This window comes from Saimiri boliviensis, chromosome 10, assembly GCF_048565385.1.
Source record: "Saimiri boliviensis isolate mSaiBol1 chromosome 10, mSaiBol1.pri, whole genome shotgun sequence".
NCBI lineage: Eukaryota > Metazoa > Chordata > Mammalia > Primates > Cebidae > Saimiri > Saimiri boliviensis.
In genome coordinates this window covers 34,592,030-34,614,294 of record NC_133458.1, presented here as the reverse complement: position 1 = coordinate 34,614,294, position 22,265 = coordinate 34,592,030, and the positions used below count along the sequence as shown (strand labels likewise).

The 22,265-nt window shown below is 37.4% G+C and overlaps 1 protein-coding gene across 9 annotated transcripts in view; it reads right to left on the bottom strand.

The window, feature by feature from the left end:
- CADPS2 (calcium dependent secretion activator 2) overlaps nucleotides 1-22,265 on the bottom strand; it is a 577,926-nt gene that overhangs the window by 91,894 nt on the left and 463,767 nt on the right. For all 9 annotated transcript variants that reach the window (XM_074379141.1, XM_039472830.2, XM_074379140.1 and 6 more), the window contains 2 exons: nucleotides 19,909-20,012; nucleotides 11,039-11,195 (listed from right to left, as the gene is read on the bottom strand). In XM_074379141.1, coding sequence (XP_074235242.1) covers nucleotides 11,039-11,195; nucleotides 19,909-20,012 — 261 coding nt within the window. The remainder of the gene's footprint in view (nucleotides 1-11,038; nucleotides 11,196-19,908; nucleotides 20,013-22,265) is intronic.

Below are 22,265 nucleotides of genomic sequence, written 5' to 3'. Positions count from 1 at the left end.
TCCCATTAAATTGCAAATGATAATCATATTTAATGATTGGTATCTTATTTAGGAGACTAATATTATCTTAATGATGTTTTCATTAGCACACTGAAAGAAGCTTTATTTATTCCTAGATATTTAATCATCAAGCTAGAAGGTATTATAGCTTAAATAATTCAGTTACTTTTACCAAATGCCATCTAAATAAGCATGCTAAACTTTAAGGATAAAATATTCTTATTCACACCATCTAATTCACTGTATTAGGCAAATTAAAAAATATACTGATATTTGAATGTATTGGGTCTCTACTTGGGAACTCTCATTCTCGTCTTCCTCCTCCTCACCCCCAGTATTTTTTCAGTACCAAGCACTATGTGAAGTCCTATATGGGCTTTATCTCATTTAATCATCACAAAAACTCTGTGAAGGAGGAAATAGTTTTTTGTTTTGTTTTGTTTTGTTTTGTTTTTTTAAACTTATCGGGCCGGGCGCGGTGGCTCAAGCCTGTAATCCCAGCACTTTGGGAGGCCGAGGCGGGTGGATCACGAGGTCAAGAGATCGAGACCATCCTGGTCAACATGGTGAAACCCCGTCTCTACTAAAAATACAAAAAATTAGCTGGGCATGGTGGCGTGTGCCTGTAATCCCAGCTACTCTGGAGGCTGAGGCAGGAGAATTGCCTGAACCCAGGAGGCGGAGGTTGCGGTGAGCCGAGATCGCGCCATTGCACTCCAGCCTGGGTAACAAGAGCGAAACTCCGCCTCAAAAAAAAAAAAAAAAAAAAAAAAAAAAACTTATCAATAAGGTGACTGAGGCATAGAGAGTTTAGGATACTTGTTTAAGGTGATTTAGTCATTAGTGGAAACAGAATTTGATATAAAAACCCCATTTAACCTCTGTGGCATATAAAACTACCATTCCTCACTCTGACATCCAATTAGTCATCAAGACCTGTGTATCTTATACCCTTAATATCTTATTGTGCTATCTTCATCACCACTGCAGTTGCACCAATCCGGCCTTCTCATCTCCTGTCTTGATTAATGCAATAATCACCTAATTTTAGGATCCTAAGTTTTCCTTTGCCAATCCATCTTCTCAAAATTGTCAGCAGAGGGGCTTGCTGAAACATAAAACTAACAATGTCACTCTTAAGATTATACTTCTTTAGTGGCTCATTATGACAAGCTTCAAAAGCAGGAGCATGGTATGAAAGCTTTCCAAAATCTGTCTTCAAGTTACTTTTCGTGCTCATTTCTGCTCCTTCACCTTTCCTTTCCTGCGGTATGGTCATGATTCAATACATACTTGCTCCTCAAATCCTTTCTAGAAATGCTTCATTCTGCTGTCCTCTTGCCCAATTACTGGCTTCTGTTGTTTACTCTATACCCTGGGCAGGTTTCCACTGTGGTTCCTATTTCAAAAGTGGTCTTCATACTTGCTGACATATTTCTCACTGCTCACAGGTATATAAGGTTCCCAAGACAGAAACTATGTCTGTATTCTTAGTTCCAGAAAAGTCCCTGGCTCAGAGCAAGTAATCAAGTGTTTGTTGGATAAATGAATACCTGAATACTAAGATTACTACATTATTATTCAGGAGCTTGTATTAAATGACACCTATAAAACCTATTGAGGCCTATGTATACCCCTCATACTTTGTATGAAATATGGCATTAAATAATACTGCTATGACAAGTTCTATTTTTAACCCATATGTACACAATCAGACTGCAAAAAATTCTAATGAATATAAAAGTTGGTTATGTTTCTTATTTTAATGAATGTGGCAAAAAAAGGAATTTTCTCTGGTCAGTTATGACTCTTGATAGCAAATGATTGTATCTTGCAGAATTTAAAGAAAATGAAAATTACCTATATTTCCTATGAACTACAGAGTATCTTAAATTCTAGCCAAAAGTTTGCTTAGAATTCAGCAAAGAGTTCTTTTTTATTTGAAAAAAAAAGTCAAACTATAAATCCACATTTGAAAGTTTTAGAAAATTGGCAGTATTATTTCTTTGGTAACTAGAGAGAAATGGGAAGGAGGGAGTGGGGGAGATATGGGGGTGACAGACAAAGAGAAAATGATGGAGGAGAGAGGGAGTGGGGGAGAAAAGAGAGGAGAAATAAAGGGAAATACACAAAGAGGGAAAGAAAGGAAAGAGAATATTTGTTTTCAAAAGACAAGCTACAGAAATACACACTACACTACACTTGTCTATGTAAATGTATGCTCCTTCCTTAGTTGCCCATATGGCAGCTTACATTCCACTCCTATCAGACACTGTCAAAAGCCCATCTTAATATGTAGCCCGAGGCATCAGAGTAAGTGCTTCTATCTTCTCCATATGGTTTAATAAGGATAGGTTATGATTTGGGGCTGTCACCTGTCCAAATCAAGCATTTACAAGGCACCCATTACAACAGTTCATTCAAATAGGCCAGTTCTTAACGCAGTCTCATTGGAGGGCACTTCTGAAGCCGTATCTAAGCAGGTGGGAGTGAAAAGGCTGCTCAGAGTGACTCTTAAAAAGTGATTACCACCTAAGGGGAAAACCAGCAACCACTTTTCTGATTAAAAAAAAATAATAACTTTTTTTCCCAAAAGATTGCATGTTTCCAAATATCACCTTGTTAGAAAATAATGAAGCATAAATGATATCGAGCCCTATGGTACAATCAGAAATGGCAAAAAGAAAACAAATGGCTTAAATATAAGCTAAACTCAGGATGCAATATACCCAATTATTTTGAAAATCCCCAATGATTAATTTATTAGTGATTATTTTCATACCAAAAAGTCTTACATTTACAAAAGTACTTGTAATAGGCTTTCAGTGGTAAGATTTCAACAGGGAATTAAAATTTAAACTATGATCCAATTAATAACAATTACTGAGACAATAATCACTGGGTAAAATAAAGAATAAGCAAATAAAAGAATTTATGTATTGTTTTTAGAGTGAAAATATGCTGTTGACTCTTAAATCCATATAATCCAATTTTATATTGCCCATCCTTTTCCAATTAGCCAGCTTCAGTGGATTACTAGAAAGAATGATTTTTCTCCTTAAACTTCTAATTAGGCATTTCAGAAGAAAATGAGTAATTCATGGCCAGCAAAACAAACAGACAATACCAACCACCAAATCAGCAGACTTTGCCATAAATCAATTATTTAAGAAACTGCAAATTGTATCAACCCTGAGCAATACAAGCACGGCGGACTAAGAAAATTAATAGGTTGCTCTCCATGTTGACAAATGCATATAATGAAGACCCCCATCACAAAAAATATAAATATGGGCTTCAGAAGAAAAGCCAGGAGAAGTGCAGTCTAGAACATTATGTAAAAGGAAAACATGCTTGCTTGCCTGCATGCGCACACTGCATGCTGTCTGTCTGTCTGTCTGTCTCTCTCTCTCTCTTTCTTCCCTTCTTCCCTGAGATCCAGGAATAGCACTCAGCTAAGAATTTGGCAAATTAAGTAGGTGTTCAATAAATGTCTGATTATTGAATAAATATTAATAAAAATCTACCTCCTAAGGGAAACTCTGAGAGCATCTCATTTAAGTAGAATGGGAAACACATTGGATTCTATTTTCCTTTTAATTAAAAATTTGATAAGTAATTTTATAGTTTGGTAATATTAGTGTATACACTAACCACCAGAATAACCCCTACAACCATACCCAGCTCTTCCTTTTCCCTTGGGGTATTTGCTAATATATATTCATACACATGTATGTCTACCCAGGGAGAGAAAGTGACAAGAAGTGATAGAACACAGCTGTTACAATGTTTCTTACTTTTTGGGTAACAAATCCAAGTTTAAAATTATAATGAAAAAATTTCATAGGACGGCACACAGTTATACTTCTACAATATATTGTGTCAATTTATTTGTGTATATATGTGTGCCTCTTCCACTAGATTTTACGTTTTCAAGGAGAGGAATCATTTCTTCTTCATCCACGCATTTGCACGGGGCCTAGGATTTGTAAGTTATAGGCATTAAGCACTTGTTTCTTGTGAGATTAATTAAGGAAAGTCAATATAAACCTTAACCAAAGCTTACAAGGCAAAGATAAACAAAGAAGTCCTATGGTCCAGCAGTCCTCATGCTGTTTTATATGAGATTATTTAATATTAAAGGCAAATAGGAAGGCCTGTAATTTTACTCAAGCTATGCTCAGCCTTCTAATCTTTGAGTTAATGTCTCACAATACTTGCCCCATCCGTGGGAATGATTGAGTAAACCTGTATCATAACCAGTAACTCTCTCAAAGGTGGGTTTCTTGATGCCCATGGTCTTCAGAAGTTACAGGTGTTTGTGTTAATCGTTACAAAAACATACTGGCATTTTACAGTAGGTTATTATCTTTAAGCCACTAAACCCTAAGAAAATATAAAAAGCAGATTAAAATGTTTAAAAAGTCTACAAGTAGTAAAGAAATTAGAGCAGGCCAGGCATGGTGGCTCACGCTTGTAATTCCAGCACTTTGGGAGGTTGAGGTGGGCGGATCACCTGAAGTCAGGAGTTTGAAACCAGCCTGACCAGCATGGATAAACCCTTTCTCCACAAAAAATACAAAAATTAGTTGAGTATGGTGGCACATGCCTGTAATCCCAGCAACTCGGAAGACTGAGGCAGGAGAATTGCTTGAATCTGTGAGGTAGAGGTTGTGGTGAACCGAGACCTCACCATTGCACTCCAGCCTGGGCAATAAGAGCAAAACTCCATCTCAGAAAAGGAAGGAAGGAAGGAAGGAAAGAAGAAAGGAAGGAGGGACGGAGGGGGGGAAGGAGCGAGGGAGGGAGAAGAAATTTGAGCAGTACTGTGGAATTCAACTGAGGGGAAAAAGGTAGTGACTCCTTGCTTTTATATTTCTTTTACTATACTGGTCATTAAAACAAATTCTGACACACAATTCTGAATTCAATCAACTCTGGGGATGAGAGTTAAATATATTTTCACATTTTGGCACTTATGTCATCATTTGTAAAGTCCAAACTTATAAAAGTAGTACACACAGCTTTGCTGTAATCTAGATGTTATACCCTTTCTGCATTGTCCCTGGTATATGTATATCCAGTTATATCTATAAACACCAAGTCGTGAATTTCAGATGCACAGCTCATTTAAGCACTTGAAACAGAATAACACGCAGGTGTCAGCCTTCCATATTTCAAAGCTTGAAGATTAACCTAATATACAATATGGTGACCTAACAGTTCTTCATTTGAAAGAAATCTGAAAAATAATCTCTGATACAGCCTAAGTGTGAGAATAACCCAGCGGGATTTCCACCTCTTCATTTCTTAATGAGTTTTTTGATAATGAGAGGTGACTTTGCCAGTCACTCTGGGCTCTATTATGGCTAATTTGACTCCACTTCACTCTCCTTGTTAATTATTAACACTAGCCTTTTTATCCTCATGAGACCACATTCCAATTTTTCCTTTTTCGATTTTTATGAGCCCATCTTTATGAAGGTGAAAGTCTTGGAGAATAGGTTTTCACTTAGTGTAGAGCTGGAACATTTATTATTCGTTTAGGCAGAGATGCTGTGACATTGATTACATAAGCACGGGTGTTCTTTGGGATGGCTTTAATGTGTTAGCAATGTGAAAAGGTTGTTAATTAAAGAAGCAGCACTGTGGTATTTTTCAGTTGGGAATCAGTTCCCAATAGAATGGTCATTTGCCACTTGCTAGCATATCCACAGATTAAAAGGTGACTAGCTCCAAGGGTTTCCCTTTCAGCAGTGCTTAAAGAAATGATTTGTGCCATTTGCAGACGGCTTTCATTTGCCAGAATCAGTCACTTGCCTTATCTATTATTGACAGAACAGCTGTGGAAATAGCGTGCAAGGGTAGAATCTGTACTAGCTTTAGTCACTCAGTATCATTGAACTATCATGCTAATTACTTCATTATGAAAACATTTATCTTCCCTCAATTTTAATACATCTCTCTTTCAAAATTATTTCTTTAGATAGCATTTAAAGTGACTGCCCGTTAAATTATCTCTTTAGTAGGGGGAGTGGATTGGGGTGGATGAAGGCAGGGTGGAGAGCGAAATGAAGAGCTTGGTCTTTTTTGGACAGAAATGTAGGCTGAGTTTGTTTTTATCATCAGTCTTGCTCTGGGAATCAGTGAATGAGCCTGTGAGGGGTGAGAGATTGGGGACAGTTGCTAAAATTGTGGTGCAGCTGGTGCTCTTCCCTTGAGGAAAACCACATGTCATCTCCAAGGGTTCTTAAAGGTACGACTTTCCCTAATCACGGCTAACTGTAAGGAGAGAAGGAAAGGCACACACCACAGGCAGATCTTTTTCCCTCCTTAAAACAGAAACCAAATTTGCTATCTTGAACCTTCCCTCACTAATTAGTTCAATCCCTAGAATTCTTGTCACAGATGATTCCTAACACACATGCTAAGACCACATGTATGGTCCTTTCTGATAACCAACTCCCTTCCCCTGTCCCCGACAACACAATGCCCTTATAAACTTTTCTGTTTACCTCTCTACATGGAGGAGCTGTTTTTCTTGCTAATTAAAAACTTAAAGTTCAAGGACTCTCTTGTCTTCCTTAAAAAGGTTCTATTATTTTATAAATACCCCCAGAATCTGCTTTTCTTAAGATGGAACAGGAGACCCAGTAGTCAGGCTGCTACTCACCTCTGTCCCTAACTCCCTGCAGTCAAGCACCCGCCCCCGCCCCCGCCCCCAGTTCCTGCCTCTAGGCATTAGGTTTCCTTAGCTAGAAAATGAAGAGTTTTGTTTAGGATCCCTTCCATACTCCAAAAGATAAAAAGCTATTGTTAAACATCAAAGCATAAAACTTCTAATATAAGGAAGATAAGTAACCTATTAGGACATCTGAATTATTCATGAACCAGCCCCCAACATAGATATAAAGTTTTCAAGTCACTAATAAAGTGCAAATTCTAAAGAATATCTTCATTAGTTTGAGAGATCTTAGTAATTTCAAATTTTGGGAAAGCAAACATAAATACGCAACATTATTAGTAATAAATCACAAACTGTTAAAACTCATATATAATTAGCAGCTTATTCTGTGTAACACACTGACTTATACCCATGTAACCAAGCACTATTTTTCATCAAATTAACTCCCTTCCCAGGACTGGACATTCAGAGCTCTCTGTCCTATTACCTTTGTCTAGTTGTAAAGTTGTAATTATTTGGAATTTAGACAATAACTCTAATTGGGTCAAACTGGTAAAAACCATAATGCCATAGCCACAACGTAAGAATTTCTTTTTCTTTCAAGGGGTACTAAAAGAATAGAAGTTCAGTATTTTTTCATAGTTTTCCAAAAGGACAATTTTGGGGCAGCTGCAGGTTGACATTAAACATGTGAATAGAATTCACTAAATCACTCAGTATCTAAGGAATGTAATAAAACAAACACACAATGATTAACGATGGTCTTCACTATCGCCAAAGGTGATATTAATAGCTAGAAGAATTATGTTTTACCAGCTACTCAGTGTTCTTAATTTTAGATAAAAACTTGTGAGTTTGGGATAAAAGTCACTGCATTTTATTTCAGTTCCCCAGATCACACCACATTCTCAGTACCAAAAGGAAATTATGGCACTAGGGAACTTTTCTGTTTACCTCTCTACATGGAGGAGCTGCTTTTCTCAGAATTAACTGATGTTTTCTAAAATCTGCAAATCACCATAAAATAAAAGCCAAGGTCTACATTATCCTCAAAATTGACAGTGCCTGAAAGAGATCAGTAATAAATGCTTCTCTATTTTGACTGAGTACTGTACAACAAAATAGTATAACATGATACGTAACCAATGTTACAGAAATGGTTAAATCAGAAGAGAGATATAAAACACATTTAATATGTGAAATAAACATTTGTAAATATGGTTGAAAATTATATTTTTATAGTTCTAATTATGAAAGTCATGTAGTTCTAATTTATTATCCCACAAATTTACATTGCATTGAAAAAACTCTTCTTAAAAAATAAATATGAAAAGATCTTAATTCATTGGAGTTGTAGTAGAGGTTCTCCAACAAGACTTCCAAGAAATTCACAATATATTTCGTTTTATCTATAAAAAATACAATATTTTGAATAAGTTAAATTACTCATCATTTTAATTAATTGCTTGATGGTGAACATTAATAAATGCCTCATTTTTAAATAATACCCAAGATACATCTAAGTATATTTGATTCTTGAGTTTTCATTCAAATGGAGAAAACAGTTTTAAAAAATATCCTACTTATTTATTCTCAGTTAGGGGACTTGATGCCTAATATATATATATATATATATATATATATATATATATATTTTTGGCAGCAGGTTTATTGTTATGCATTTGTCTTAAGATAATATTAAAACCCTGACTGTAATTTCACAGCAGAAAATGAATGATAACAGATGATTGGGAAAGAAAGAGAGTCATTTCAAGATGATTAGCTGGTAGGAGGGAACCAAACAGGAACTTAAAAACTGGCTGAGGGACAGCTGTGGTGGCTTACACCAGCAATCCCAGCACTTTGGGAGGCCACAAGGGGTGAATGACTTGGGGTTAGGATTTCGAGACCAGTCTGACCAACATGGTGAAACCCCGTCTCAAATAAAAATATAAAAATTAGCTGGGTGTGATGGTTCACGTCTGTAATCCTAGCTACTTGGAGGCTAAAACATGAAGCAAACTGCTTCAACATGGGAGGCAGAGGTTGCAGTGAGTCACCATAGTGCCACGGCACTCCAGCCTGGGCAATGGAGCAAGCTCTATCTCAAAAACAAAAACAACAAACAACAAACAAAAAACCCCAAAACGAAAAACAAAACCTGTCTGAGGATAATCTGCAGACGGAATGATTAACATATGAGTAATTACATGTGGGTTTATTAGCAACCACTGAAAGGACCACTTACGGTTGAATCTCAGGTAAGAATTGTATGTTTAGTTCTTTGTCTTTATAATAGCATCTTTGAAAATGAAACAAAATTGGACAGGAGAATAAGACTAATAAAATCTCAAATACTTATTTATCATCTATTATATGTGAGTTATCTTATTTAGTGCTCACTCACAATGACACTGTTGGTGCTATTATTTTCCTTCTTTTATAGATAAAGCACCTAGAGTTTGGAGAGGTCAAGCTATTGCCAAAGGTCAAGTAGTAAGTGCCAGAGAGTTGTGAATCTGTCTGGCACCAAAACTCATATTGTTAATTACTCGAACATGATAGCTCTCTTACTGGAACAGAGCTTTTTAACCTGGTATCCTAAATTTAGGATGTCCGTGGTAAGTACTGTATTACCAATGATTTCATATTTATGTGATTCCCCCGCCACCCTCCCAGTTTTATCACAGACTCAAAGGGGTGAACGACCCAAGAAAGTTAAGAAACTCTGGACTAGATCCATGAACAAAACCAATAAAGCCTTTTTTTTTTTTAAACAATTATAAAAACATGAATTTAGGTTTACAACCAGAAAGATACAGCAGTCGTCTTCTGGGAAGAGAAAGGCAAAAACATATGCAGTTTTAGAATGTAAAAAGTTCTAAATAAAGTATAATTTAAAAAATTCTAAATGTATTAACAGTGTAAAGAAAGTTCCTTGGAGAGTCAGAGCAGCCTTGGGCTGCAGGAAGACAGAGAAGAAGTAAGGCACCTCTCATTTGGGTCTGGGTTATTCAGGTCACATGGTTATTCTTCTGAGCACGATACTCCAGAACAACACTGAGAAATGGAGTGAGGCCTATTCAGGGTTAAGGTGATGAGAATGGCAATGGGCATGGAAACCCTATCATAAGATAGAGTTGTTTTATATGGGAATAAAGAGTAGCAGAAGAAAATACATGATAGAAGACGACTGTAACATTGATCAGAGAGAATGGGTCAGAACCAGAGGCTAGGAGGAGGCAGAATTCACCTTGGTGCATCATGACAAGAATTTTATTCAATAGGGAATTAGTGACCCCATGGTCACTTCAAGTATTGAAACAAAGACTATCAATGGGAACCAAACTTGAGACTAACTAAAATGAAAAATAAATCAAAAATAAAAAATAAAAGCATCACAGAAAAGGCCTAGGAATCTGCATGGTAAAATCCTGATAAAAAACAAAGTTTATATTGTTTGCTAGAAGACCTGTAAAAGTTATTATTGAATTGAGAATAAAAGTCTCAATAGAGAGACTTAATTTCTTTTTTCTTTCTTCCTTTTGTTTTTTTTGAGATGGAGTTTCGCTCTTGTTGCCCAGGCTGGAGTGTCATGGTGCGATCTTGGCTCACCGCAACCTCCACCTCCCAGGTACAAGCAATTCTCCTGCCTCAGCCTCCCAAGTAGCTGGGATTACAGGCATAAGTCACCACACCCGGCTAATTCTTTCGTGTGTATATTTTTAGTAGAGTTGGGGTTTCTCCATGTTGATCAGGCTGGTCTCAATCTCCTAACCTCAGGTGATCTGCCTGCCTTGGCCTCCCAGTGCTGAGATCACAGGCATGAGCCACCATGCCTGGCCCTTAGCTTCTAAATACTGAATGAGCAAGTCATACCACATAGCAATATCTGCCTATCATCTGTAGAAATGAACTGACTCTCAGGCCAGCAATATTACCAAGATGGATTTAAGTGGGAGCCTTAACATAACATGATTTCTAGAATAATGAATTATTAAGGTGTCTTTCAAAGATGTAAATGTTCTCAAGTACTTTAGAAATGCCAACCTTTGAAGATTTTAAGTTTCATAAGGTACTATAAGGTTCATAAAGAAGGGTGCCTAGGTTATCAGACCTCAAAGAAGGCAGGAGGATGGGAATAAGTGAAACTTCAGAGCCCAGTAGGATGTGGGAGTGTCCCTGGGCTCCCTTAGTCTCTGGCCTGACATAATTGTGCAGGCTAAGCAAACCTAAATGTTACCCATTTGAACTCTTGTTGGGGCGGTGCTGGGACAATGTAAAAATACATTGACATTCAACATTCTCCTGCCCCTCCCCATTTCACATACTAAAGAAAACGTAAGTGCTCACTGTCATTTCGGAGGAAATTATTAAGCAGTTGGAAAAGAGGAAAACTATCCCAGGAGTCTTGTGGTTGAGCCTCTAGTGCAGTGTCCATATCCACTGTAAATAAAGCCCAAAATTTCTCTGCATGTTCAGCCAACAAATCAGGCCACCAGGCAAACGCCTACAAAAGGATAAAAACATAAAGGACAGAAACAGCTTACTTTTTAGAAACATGCACAAGTACTGTGCCAGCTGAAAATATTTGATAACATGTCTTAGTTTCACAAACAAGTATGATAAACAAAAGGTAATATGTTTTAACCTGAGAAAAATTTTATAAGTACATAACACATTTAAATCATAAATTCGGCACTGAATAATGAAATATAAAACAGAAAATTATAATGTACCAAGACATTTAATTCCTTTATAAAAGAAATACATGCTTAGTTTACAACATTTAGAAAATACATAAAACAAAAAAATGTATCTCACAATTTAAATGTATTTATTCTGAATTTTTTGATGTATTTATTGCTAATATTTCTTTTTTTCTGTGAATAGAAACATTAAAACATTTGGTATCACACTTTATAATATTTTCATATGATTTCACTTTTAATAACAGCATAATTTTCTACGATAAGGATATACTGTTATTTATTTACATATTCCCCTATTAAAATGGCTGTTTTCAATTTTTTGCTATTCTCAATGATATTGTGCTAAATATCTTTACATAAAAATCTTTGAATATAGTACTGATTATTTCCTTAGGATAAACTTCTAATAATTACTGGATTAATGGGTATGCATTTTAGTCTTCCCACATTGCAAATTGCTCTTTACAAAAAGTGTTTGCTCACATCCATTCTCCATTCAGCATCCAGTCATCATTTCATTTCATTTTTATTTTTTTTTTGAGATGGAGTTTCACTCTTGTTGCCCAGGCTGGAGTGCAATGGTGCATTCTTGGCTCACCACAACCTCCGTCTCCTGGGTTCAAGCGATTCTCCTGTCTCAGCCTCCCAAGTAGCTGGGATTACAGGCATGTGCCACCATGCGTGGCTAATTTTTTGTATTTTTAGTAGAGACAGGGTTTCACCATGTTGGCCAGGATAGTCTTGATCTCTTGACCTCGTGATCCACCCGCCTTGGCATCCCAAAGTGATGGGATTACAGGCATGAGCCACCGTGCCCGGCCCATTTCATTTATTTTTTTGAGACAGGGCCTCACTCTGTCACACAGGCTGGAGTGCAGTAGGTTGATCTCAGCTCACTGCAACTTCTGCTTCCCAGGTTCAAGTGATTCTCATGTCTCGGCCTCCCAAGTAGCTGGGAGCACAGGTGCATGTCACCATGTCTGGCTAATGTTTTCGCATATTTTTAGGAGAGATGGGGTTTCACTATGTTGGCCAGGTTGGTCTCCAACTACTGGTCTCAAGTGATCTGCCAGCCTCGGCCTTCCAAAGTGCTGAAATTACTGGTGTGAACCATGACACTTGGCTTCAAATATGAATTAGATTATAACAGGAAGAGACCAACCTCAAAAAAGTGAATTGCAAAATTTTGGCACACCTTTTTTCTTAAGAACTTTTCATGTTTATAAACATTTCATGTTTCAAGTTTATAGTAAATATGGCCTTAAAATAATAGATATAAAATAATAATTAGTAACTTTAAAAAATTGCCATGTAATTAATTAGCAGATGGTAAAAGTTGACTTAAGGAAGAACAGTGTAGTATAAATAATAGATTTAAGGGTTAGGAACATATTATTGCCTGGCTCAATGCTGTGTCCAATATATGAATGTGAAAACTTGTTAAGAATGGTATGCATGATGAAAATTGAGCATATTGTTTTTTACAAATATTATCTTTGAATCTTTTTGGTTAAATATCTGATAAAATGGGTAAATGACATAATATAAAAACACACGAAAGGCTGGGCACAGTGGCTTAAGCTTGTAATCCCAGCACTTTGGGAGGCTGAGGAGGGTTGATCACCTGAAGTCAGGAGTTTGAGACCAGCCTGGCTAATGTGGTGAAATCTGGTCTCTACTAAAAATGCAAAAAATTTGCTAGGCATGGTGGAGGGCACCTGTAATCCCAGCTAGTCTGGAGGCTGAGGCAGGTGAATCACTTGAATCTGGGAGGCGAAGGTTGCAGTGAGCTGAGATTGTGCCATTGAACTACAGTCTGGGTAACAAGAGTGAAACTCCATCTCAACACACACACACACACACACACACACACACACACACACGTTCGCGTACTCACTCGCGCTCTCTCTCTCTCTCTCTCTCTCCCCCCATGATTTTATTACACAGATCTTGCTCTTATCTTTTGTAGCCTATGGTGGTGACAAAGAAAAGAAAAAACCTGGGATTCCCAACTCTGAGTAGAGCAGCATAGAAAAATGCAGAACTGCAAACAGACATTTTCAAAATCTCACTTCCAGTTCACAGCCAATATATTTGCAAAAGGCTAAAATTAAGAAAATAACAGTCATATTAGCTCAGGATTGTTTCAGGACTCTGAGAAAAATTCCTTAAGGTCTTCTTAATGTTAACTTGGAAGACAGAGCCAGGGTGAGGAATGAAATAAAATGGAATATACATTTTTTGTTGTTGTTTTGTTTTTACTAAACAGCTTAAGGTTGGCAAGATTTTGCCATCAACTAGAAAATTTCATTGTCTTGTAGAAGTATGTATTTATGCCTCAATTTGTACTCCTGATGATGCTATTCTTAATGAATGTAAGCCAATCTGTGATGAATGCCTCTTCTAATGATGGCTAGAGAAAGCTTTAAGCAGTCATTGTCCTTGAAAATGAAAGCAACAGTTACTGTTACCTTGAGAACATAGGGTCTAGTCTACCACCTGTCCTCTTCTCTTTCTTGCCATCCCGCCCTGGGTTGGTAGGAAGATGAGGGGCTCTATAATTCCTTCCCTAGGGTGTTATTTCCTGTGGGGTGGCTAAGTTTCAACAGCATCAGGGTCTCCACCAGGGAGGTGCATCTGTTAGAGATATATCAGTCTGCAGAAATGCATCCATCTACAGAGTACTAAACAGAAGTCATGATTATCTGGGTTAAAGTTCTTTTGGCTCTAATGCTAAGCCACTAATTAGTATAAATGAGATGGCAGAGGCAGAAGGCAATGTTTAATTTGTTTAAGAGGGAAATACAAAACAAAGTTTTAAGTCCTTTAGCTTAAAAAATTTCCTACTGGCCAGGCACAGTGGCTCATGCCTATAATTCCAGAACTTTGGGAGGCCAAGGAGGGCGGATCACCTGAGGTCAGGAGTTCAAGACCAGCCTGGCCAACATGGAGAAACCCCATCTCTACTAAAAATACAAAAATTAGCCAGGCGTGGTGGTACACACCTGCAATCCCAGCTACTAGGAAAGCCTGTTTTTTTAGTAAATGTAGTTTACAATGGTAGCAGGTGAAAATGAACTCTGAACCTAGAAGCAGAGTACTGAGATTTTAAACTTAGTGGTGATACTTGAGTGATAATGGGCAAATCAGTTCCGTGGGCAGGTGGATTTCCATTTCTTTATCTGCAAATTGCCAATAACAATACTTACCCTAACCTCTCCCAGCATTGCTGTGAAAATCAAATAAATATAAACGTTTCTTGCTGTACTAACATAATAACTGAATATTGTGATCAGTAATTACAAATATGTGTTGAAATTCACACAAATCTTAAGTGTTTTAAAAATAATGTCCAATATGAATTAAATGGTATTTATATGCCAAGTACTGCTCTAAAGGTTTTATAAACATCATCTTACTTAATCCCCGAAACAACTCTTTCAGGTAGATGGTATAATTATCCTTACCTTATATGTTACCAAACAGAGATTAAATAACTTGCCCAAAGTCATATGGTTGATAGATAACAAAGCAATGATTTGAATCTAAGTCAGCTGGAGTCTAGAGACCAAGTCCTTACACATATAGTGCCTTCTTAAGAGAGACATATATGGAACATTACCTATCATCTCTCTCTCTCCATCTATCCATCCATCCATCAATCACCAGCACATCAGATCACTGTTAATATCTTTTAATTTATGGTCTAATTTCTTTATATACTTTCTAATTTTTCTTAAAGCCTGAGGATTTTGATTATTATTATTTTTTGAGGTGGAGTCTTGCTCTGTCACCCTGGCTGGAGTGCAGTGGCACAATCTCAGCTCACTGCAACCTCTGCCTCCCAAGTTCAAGTGATTCTCATGCCTCAGCCTCCTGAGTATCCCGGATTACAGGCACCTACCACCATGCCCAGCCATTTTTTCTATTTTTAGTAGAGATGTGGTTTCAACATGTTGGCCACGCTGGTCTTGAACTCCTAACTTCAGATGATCCACCTGCCTCAGCCTCCCAAAGTGCTGGGATTACAGGCATGAGCCACCAGGCCCGGCCTCGATTACTTTTATCCTCAAAATATAATAAAAATTTATAATTTAAAACAAAAAAGGAAGATGGCTGCCTAAATGAGCAAAAACAGTGAAGCTGACTTTGAAATGTATTTTGTGCTTATTTACCAAGACAAGATTAGTTTGCAATCCTGTACCTTATAGATGATCCTAAAGGCCCTGGAGACAATCCAGTGTCTATAGTAACCCCTGCCCCTGCCACACACATACACACATACTCACATATACTGCCACATGATTCTGAGGGCCAAATACTGGAATGATTTAAGTTCTCTTAAAGGACAGGTAGAATAAACAGGTAACACCACAACTATTTTCTAACTAATCGTAAGTTTTTACAACTCCTGTGATTCACTGATAATCAGGTTCATACATAAACAGATATAAGCAATAACCAAATGAGATGAGGAGCTGAAAATGCTTTAAAACATATGAGAATATAAAGTATTATCCTCATTCTTATATATTTAAAAATCAGTAAATAATGAAAACCATTTTTGGTAGAGCATTCATGCCCAGGCAATTGTTTTTGAGAATCACTGCTGAAAAGGGAATTCTACTTCTATACCTGAGCCATATGAAAGCCACTTGTTGGTCATCTTCTTCCAAGATGAGGGATATTTGTTGGTCTAGAGGCTAATACAACCTTAAATTTAAACCCATCCTAAAAACGGTTTATCTCACTTACTATTCAGATAGAAACGATGTGTAATTGAGGTCATTTTACCTGTTGGGATTATTGTAATCTAGTCAGTAGTAGACAGTAAATAGATTTTGTTCATGGTCAATTCTTTTGTATAATCACACTTTAATATATTCCTTAGGCATGCATGCCAGTTGGAGAGGAACAAGGATACACATGAGCAAAAATAAATTTTAAAAATCAAATACTCTTTCTTTACATCAGAATCCAATTAGAAGCATAATTTGATTCAGATACTCATGTTTGTGAACTCTCACAGTCCAGGCTCTGTTGTTGATCCAGCCCAGCAAATGAATCAACCATCTGCAGTGAACTGAGAGCTGTGTACATTGCAAATACCAAATTACTGCCAAACAACTTTTTCGCCCATGGTGGAATGGATATGGTGGGTGACATCATATTTAAAATATTTTAGGGATCTTAAGTCAATATTTTGCTGTAATAATAAGCAACCAAGTAATGACTTGAGTTGTGCTCATATTGTTCATGGTCTGTCCCTCTCATCCTTTCTTTTTTTTTTGGGACGGAGTTTCGCTCTTGTTACCCAGGCTGGAGTGCAATGGCGCGATCTCGGCTCACTGCAACCTCCGCCTCCTGGGTTCAAGCAATTCTCCAGCCTCAGCCTCCTGAGTAGCTGGGAATACAGGCACGTGCCACCATGCCCAGCTAATTTTTTGTATTTTTAGTCGAGACGGGGTTTCACCATGTTGACCAGGATGGTCTCGATCTCTCGACCTCGTGATCCACCCGCCTCGGCCTCCCAAAGTGCTGGGATTACAGGCTTGAGCCACCGCACCTGGCTTCCCTCTCATCCTTTCTACTGATATTCTCAGCACTCCATCCATCTCCCTTAGGCAGAGTTCTGGAATATACCAGAGTACAAGGAAAGAAGAGAATGACAGAATGGAAAGGGACATCTCCAGGTTTGCATTGTGATCACCACTCCATGCTTCTGCATCCCTGTTTTAATGCTTCGGTTCAGGTCTGTCAGCAGAACCAAGGCAGGACAATCACTCCTGCCTTTCTACTTAAATTACAAAACAACAATGTGGTTTATTGGAAAACGTCCAGGTCTGGAGCCTGGCCTGGGTCTTCACCCAGTCATTCACTAGCTGTGCACTTCTGCTGAGTTGCTCAGCTTTCCTGGGTCTGTTTTCTTATCAGTAAGATGCTGTGTGTGGAAAGGGTACACTGGTGATATACTATGGCTTTTCCAGCAGGCATCTGACACCTCCTAGCTCTGTCAAAGCATGCAGCTTTTGGATGGAGAGTTGTCAGATTCATTTGCCTAAAATTATATGGTCAGAGATAGTCTGGTCACTGAAATGTAGAGGCAGACTTAAAGATTTTCTGGAAAGGAACTTACACTATCTTTCTAAGGAGAAAACATAGGAATTCTGCAGAAAAGCCTGAGAAGAGAGGTCAAGGGGCCTTCAGAGAGAAGGGAAAACTGCCTGATAAGTTACTGTCAAAGATCTGAAGGACACAAAACCTGCTTAACTGAGAAATTGTTGAAGGATAGAAACAACCTCTTTGCCCTGTAAAGCAAACTGCCACTGTGGAGAGAGGTAGAATGAAAATAAAAGGAACTGACACGTGAGCCACTTGAAGGTCTCTTTGAGGCAGATACATTAACCTCCACCAAGGGAGCTGAGTCAGGTGCTCTTTCATGGAGCAAAGGAACTCTAGCTTGAACATCTGGCAAAATAAGTATCAGTGCAGAATGCAGTCCACCAATCCACTCTGGAAGTCAGTTTGAAATCAGATTAATTCACTCCCAATCTTGTTCAGAGAAAAAGTGAGATTTTCTTTTTCTTTTTTTTTTCTTTCTTTTCTTTTTTTTTTTTTTTTGTTGTTTAAAGGACAAAAAACAACCAAAGACACAAACCAAATATCAAAATCCCTTCAGTCATAATGGCCATCAGTAATTATGCATGCAATTATTATAAGATACATGTACCAAACAGTATAACAACAATTAGCACATTCAAAGAAAAACAGACGTTCTTTAATTTCAAAGAAAGGACTAATTGGCTAAAATGAACTACAATCAGAGTAGATTGTATTTTAAATTCACATAGAAGATATCCTATGCTAATATAAAAGTGGAATTAATTTACTCACCTCTCTTCCCTGAGGGTTTCCAAGAATTTGGAAGCATTGCAGGTAGAACAATTGCCATAATGTTACAAAGCATCTTAAAAAAGGTCATGATAATAGTCCTACATTGCAGCATATAGTATAGTGATATTTATGAATAATGAATATCTCTATTAAATAAAGTCACCTGTATTCTGTGGATTAGTAAATCATATATACATTTTAATTGTGTTTGGATACATTATACTTTGATAAGCATTTTAGTGATTGCATGAAGTATAAATAACATTTAATTTTTAGTTTTTGTAAAATGTTTGAGAATATTAGATATACCCGTTTTGCTGAAATATATACTGCAATTGAATATCCAATTATTAATATATGTTTTAATTCAAAAAATCCTAATACTCTGACAATAATGCCTTTTAACAAAAGACAAAGACAAAACATACATATATTTTATCATATAATCATTTTCATTGTAACACAGCTATGGTATCAGCCTAGAAAAGAATCTCCTGGGAATTCATTTCAAATTATTGAAGCAGCTGTTTCTTTAGTTTAAAATAAAATATCCATAACAAGTTCACACATGACAGATGCAAGTTAAAAACTAGATTCCACAGTGTGAGCTAAAAGCAGATGTTTTGAATGATCATATTTATAACCAGATATGATCATATTTATAACCAGATACAATAAATCTTAGTTACCTATAGTAAGAATTCATGAATACTCTTTTCTATGAATTGGCTTACAATGTAGTTCCTGTAGTTTCTTAGATCTTTTGGAACCAGGCTTCATTAAATACAAATATTCTGTAAACTCATATGTATCTAGTCTTTTTTATTCTTGCTTATTTCATGTGCTTCCTCAAGGATAAAAGCACTGTTAGGGCACTGACATTTATTATATTTATTTAATGCTACACATTCTCCCTATCCAACTCAAAGTCAGAAAATTCTTTTGTTTCCGTGAATAAACTCATGACTATTAGAGTGAGAATTTTAAGTCTCAGAATAAGCAGTTTGCCTGGTGAAAAGCCACTCCAAATATTTAGTGAATGTTAATATTCAATTAGAACTTTAAAAAATTATAACCAATGCAGGTTTGGTGAAAATTTAAACAAGTGAAAAGTTTGATGTAAGAGTGAAAGCCTAGAGTTACCAACCATACAATTATGATTTTCTTCTAAAATTTTGTTTTATAGTGTATCACAAATTTCCCACTTCTGCGTCGATCAACTTACATTTCTAAACCAAAGTAATCACGGCACAGGGGGAAAAGCACGCGATGAGGCGTTGTGAGACGGGTTTGTGTTCTGTCTTTGCTTCTTACCAGTTATGCATCCTTGGGCAGATCCCATAGGTGTTTGTTGTCAGGAATAAACATGAAATTATACACACACACAATTGTTTTGTAATATATGGAAGTTACGTTTTTAGAAAATTCACATATGCTCTCATGTGAATGTACAATGGCATGTACAATGATGCAGTGAAACACTGCTTATCATTGGTGCTTATTCATTAAATATTCAGATATGTATCACGACTATGAGCAGGCCACTTATTCTGTGTAGCCCCCACCACAGCAAAGCCTTACATATAGCTTTATACTACAGTGAAAACAGGTCATCACCTCTGCATGATGCTCTTCATTCTGCTGCAAGACTTCTATGCAGAGCTCTGCTAGATGAAGAATCTCTTCCAGCTTTCTAGCAGGAGATGCCTGGCTCATGGTCTCTATGTGAAAAAAAAATCATAATCACGTTACCTTGAAAACAAAAAGCCAAACATGTTTGAAGACATAATGATGAGACTAGAATGTTTAAATAGAATGACAAATAAGGAATACGAGAAATACAAATGAATACATTATTTAGTTTTAAAAAAAAGCTGTTCACCAGATTACAGAAAATATTTCACCCACAAAGCAATGACAGGGAACTGCAAGGGCTTTGCCATTTAATACATAAGAACAGGTGCATCAGCACATTAGATGCTCAACTTCTGCAACAAACAAGTTATAATTCTCCTCAAGGTCGGCAGCACAAAGAGAGCAGATACAACAGTCTTTTCTTTCTCACTGTATTGTGTTATCAGTACAATACCATTCTCACCAGATGAGTCATTCCTGGCATTAGCAAAACCCATGTTTTTTCTTGCTATTTAAATTCCCAGCCAGAAATGTCTATAGTTCATGTTGATCTTAAATTCAAGAAGTACAAAGTCGAGCCGGGCGTGGTGGCTCACGCCTGTAATCCCAGCACTTTGGGAGGCTGAGGCGGGTGGATCATGAGGTCAAGAGATCGAGACCATCCTGGTCAACATGGTGAAACCCCGTCTCGACTAAAAATACAAAAAATTAGCTGGGCATGGTGGCGCGTGTCTGTAATCCCAGCTACTCAGGAGGCTGAGGCAGAAGAATTGCTTGAACCCAGGAGGCGGAGGTTGCGGTGAGCCGAGATCGCGCCATTGCACTCCAGCCTGGGTAGCAAGAGTGAAACTCCGTCTCAAAAAAAAAAAAAAAAAAAAAAAAAAAGAAGTACAAAGTCACCTAAAACAACTCTGACAGCTAGCAATTGACTGATTTCCTCCCTATTTCCCAGCCACCATCTCACCCCACCTTTCCAAGTGAGGGAATTGTGCGGGAGGAAAGGAGGAAGTGTTCTCTGAAGCTGAAGGTTCTTTCAGCGGTAAGCTGAACTGGTATAAAAAGGAGAGACCACAATGAGATTAAGTGTGGTTACCTGAAATTCTGCTATAGAGAAGGCAAAGTAGTTATTTTCTAAGATTCAACTAGCTGGCAGAAATTAGAGATGCCCTGTGTAATGAAACTGTTCCAAAACAATGTGAAGAACAGAGTTTCCAATAAGGATATTAAAGATAAATGTTGTCTAGGAGTCAGAAGATCTTTCTCTTTGCTCAGTAAGGAGGTTGTGAGGAAGGAAAATCAAATTTTCGTAAAATCCAGGACAATTTAAAGGCCATTTTTTTTCCCGCAACAGATTTTTTTCCTTGACGTACTTCTTCCTAAAACATCAGCTTTAAATTTGGAAGAGACACTTCCATTTGCTCTGTTCTAACGTGTTCCCAAGGGCTGTACAATGATGCAGTGAAACACTGCTTATGATTGGTATTTATTCATTAACTATTCATTAGACATTCACTGTAGCTCAGATACAGTGCAATGCACTGATGTGACGTTCACAACCCTCAATCCTCAAGCCATATACACTTCCTACTATATTCCCCTGAGGAATGGAAAGCCATTGCTCCTCTGTGACAAGGATAAAAAATTACAATGATTCTTTAGAAAAATTAGTGTGAAACACCAAATAGTCAAGTGTGACTTCAATGTTATCAGCTGTAAGAAATAAAAGGCAGTATGAGACATACTTTCATCTCAAACAACTCAAAATCGGAAACTCATGACTGAAAAGTTCCTTAGACATCAATGATCAAATCTTTCATCTGTTTCCTGAATATTTCAACATCCTCAAATGAGGGTGAAGTCCAGGAGGCTCAAGATTTTGCATGACAATGTACTTAACTTAGGGGCAGCTCTAGCTGTTCTAGCTTTGTTAGGAAGAGAAGGGCCCTAGGAAAAGTTCAGAAGCAAGGTGAGGCAAATCTATTGGTGATACAGAAAATGTGAGGGAAGACTGCTCAATGCAGGTCTAGGGGAGACACTGGGGGAAGGTAAGCCAGAAGCATGGTCTTAAAGAAATAACAAATGACCTGGGGAAGAGGAGAAGGGATTTTCAGAGAAGAAATATTGTATGACACAGATGGGGTACATTTTGGAGGAAGATGATGGTAACAATGGTTAGAAATAATGCAGTTTCTTGAGAACCAATTATGTGTCAGGCACAACCCAGGGCACTTCCCATGTGTTAGCACACACATTTTCCTAATAGGTTTGGTTTTTATTCATGTAAATCATAGATAAGGAAACATGCTCAAAGAGATAAAGGCAGCAGCTAAAAAGCAGTG